This window comes from Meleagris gallopavo, unplaced genomic scaffold, assembly GCF_000146605.3.
Source record: "Meleagris gallopavo isolate NT-WF06-2002-E0010 breed Aviagen turkey brand Nicholas breeding stock unplaced genomic scaffold, Turkey_5.1 ChrUn_random_7180001858628, whole genome shotgun sequence".
In the NCBI taxonomy this organism is placed as follows: Eukaryota; Metazoa; Chordata; class Aves; order Galliformes; family Phasianidae; genus Meleagris; species Meleagris gallopavo.
This window is the reverse complement of record NW_011124551.1, coordinates 1-2,455: the sequence shown is the minus strand read 5'-3', so window position 1 is coordinate 2,455 and position 2,455 is coordinate 1. Positions and strand designations below refer to the sequence as shown.

Below are 2,455 nucleotides of genomic sequence, written 5' to 3'. Positions count from 1 at the left end.
CATCTCCATCCCATTATCAGTCCCCATCCCATCCCCACCCCAATCTCTTCCCACTCCCATCTGCACCCCCCTCCCCACTCCGTTGTGGCACTGCTGACCTCCTGGTGCTGTGCAGGTGCAGCGCGGCCGCCATCCCCCCGTGGCTGAGCTCTGTGCCGTGCAGTCGCTGTTCTCAGGTCCGGCCCTGTGCCTGGGGGAGCTGCAGGCAGCCCACCTGGTGAGTGCTGCGTGCCCACACCGTGCCCCACCGCCTTCCCTTCTCCTTGCCCCAATCCATACCCCGTGCCCCATATCCGTGCCCCCATTCCGTGCCCCGTGTCCCTCTCTGTGCCCTCCGTGCCGTGCTCTGTGCCCCATCTCATGTCCCACTCCGTGCCATGGCCCACGTCCCACCCCGTGCCCCACGCTGTGCCCTATTCCATGCCCTGTGTCCCGCCCCGTGCCCTATTCCATGCCATGACCCACGTCCCACTCTGTGCCCCATTCCACGCCCTGTGTGCCATCCCATGTCCCACTCCATGTCTCTCTCTGTGCCCCATTCCATGCCCCATGTCTCATTCCATCCCCACCCCATGCTGTACCCCGTGTCCCGCTCTGTGCCCCGCTCCGTGCCCCTCGTCCTACTCCATGTCCCAGTCTGTGCCCTGTGACCCACGCCGTGCCATGCCCCATGTCCCACTCCATCCCCACTCCATGCTGTGCTCCGGTGTCCCACTCCGTGCCCCATCCCATGCCCTGTGTCCCACTCCACGTCCCTCTCTGTGCCTCATTCCATGCCCCTCCGTGCCCACATCCCTGCTCCATGCCATGCCCCATGTCCCGCCTTGTGCCCCACACCCTGCCCCCATTCTGTGCCCCTCCCTGTGCCGTGCAGTGTCCCATCCCACGTCCTGCTGCATGCCAAGCCCCATGTCCCACTCCGTGCCCCATTCCATGCCCTGTGCCCCTTTCCGTGCCCCCCTCTGTGCCATGCCATGTCCCATTCCATCCCCACCCTGTGCCGTGCCCCATGTCCTGCTCCATGCCCGGCTCCGTGCCACTCCCTGTCCAATTCTCTCCCCACTCTGTGCCACATCCCGTGTTCCACTCTGTCCCATTCCATGTCCTGTGTCCCATCCCGTGTTCCACTCCGTGCCATGCCCTGTGTCCCACTCAGTCCCCGCTCCGTGCCGTGCCGTGTCCCATTCCATGCCGTGCCGGGTCCCATTCCATGCCGTGCCGTGTCCCATTCCATGCTGTGCCCCCTCTCCCATTCCATGCTGTGCTGTGTCCCATTCCATGCTGTGCCCCCTCTCCCATTCCATCCCCACCCCGTGCCATGCCCTGTGCCCCTCTCCGTGCCCCACATCTCCACTCTGTACCATGCCCTTTGTCCCATCCCCCGTCCCACTCCATTCTGTGCCCCCCGTCCCACTCCAAGTCTCCCCCTGTCCCGTTCCATCCCCACCCCATGCCCAGTGCCCCTCCCCACGCCGTGCCATCCCGCAGCGGGCGCTGAGCCGTGTGCTGTTCCTGACTCCTCTGCTGCCCGCTGTCCTGGTGCGGCGCCGCCTGCATTCCCACCTGCTGGAGATCCGGCGCCTGGACCGCGCGCTGGCACGCCTGGGCCTGGCACAGCTCTCTGAGGAGGAGCTCAGAGCGGTGAGAGACCCCCCAGCTGGGGGTTGCCGGGGGTCCCGGCCTCCCCCCTCGTCCCGCGGTTGTGGATTTTGGGTGCTGACCTCCCCTCCTCCCCCCGGCGCTCTGCAGGCGTGTTACCTGCGGGGGCTGAACCCCGCACAGCTGAGCGCGGCGCAGTGCAGAGCGTGGCTGGAGCAGTGGCTGAGGCTGTCCTGCGTGCTGCAAGGTGTGTGGGGGGATGGGGGGCGACCCTGTGCCACGGGGGGGTCGGGGGAGAAGGGGAGGGAGTTGTGTGTGTGGAGGCAGCGAGTCCCGGCGCTGCTGCGTGGAGAGGTGGGGGTCCCGGGAGGGGCTCAGGGCTGTGAATGGGGCCCCGGGTGGCTGCTGGGGAGGTGGGAGCGGCCCAGGGTGGGAGTTGGGACTGGGGGGGCTGTGAGGACCCTTCCATTCCAACCATCCCCTGGTTCTGTGATCTTTCAGGACCCTTCCAACTCAATCACCCTGTGGTTCTGTGATCTTTCAGGACCCTTCCAACTCAATCACCCTGTGGTTCTGTGATCTTTCAGGGCCCTCCCAACCCAACCATCCCGTGGCTTTATGATCTTTCAGGACCCTTCCAACCCTATTTGTGGTTTTGGGACCTTGAAGGGCCATTCCGACACAACCATCCCGTAGTTCTAAGATCTTTTAGGACCTTCCCATCCCAGTCATCCCATGGAATTCAGCCTTTGTCCCCCCCCACCCACTCTGAGGGAGGGGATCCCTGTGGGTACAGACCCCCACCACAGGGGGAAACCAAACAGACCTGAGGGGCTCAATGGGGGCACAGGACCCC

General features: G+C 65.2%; 1 protein-coding gene across 1 annotated transcript; it reads left to right on the top strand.

The window, feature by feature from the left end:
* Positions 1-97: 97 nt before the first annotated feature.
* Positions 98-2,157, top strand: LETMD1 (LETM1 domain containing 1; the record flags this gene model as incomplete). The annotated part of the gene is made up of 3 exons (XM_010726865.2): positions 98-217; positions 1,489-1,641; positions 1,750-2,157. Coding segments are annotated over 3 exons (681 nt in total), but the record flags the coding sequence as incomplete, so codon positions are not given.
* Positions 2,158-2,455: the final 298 nt, after the last annotated feature.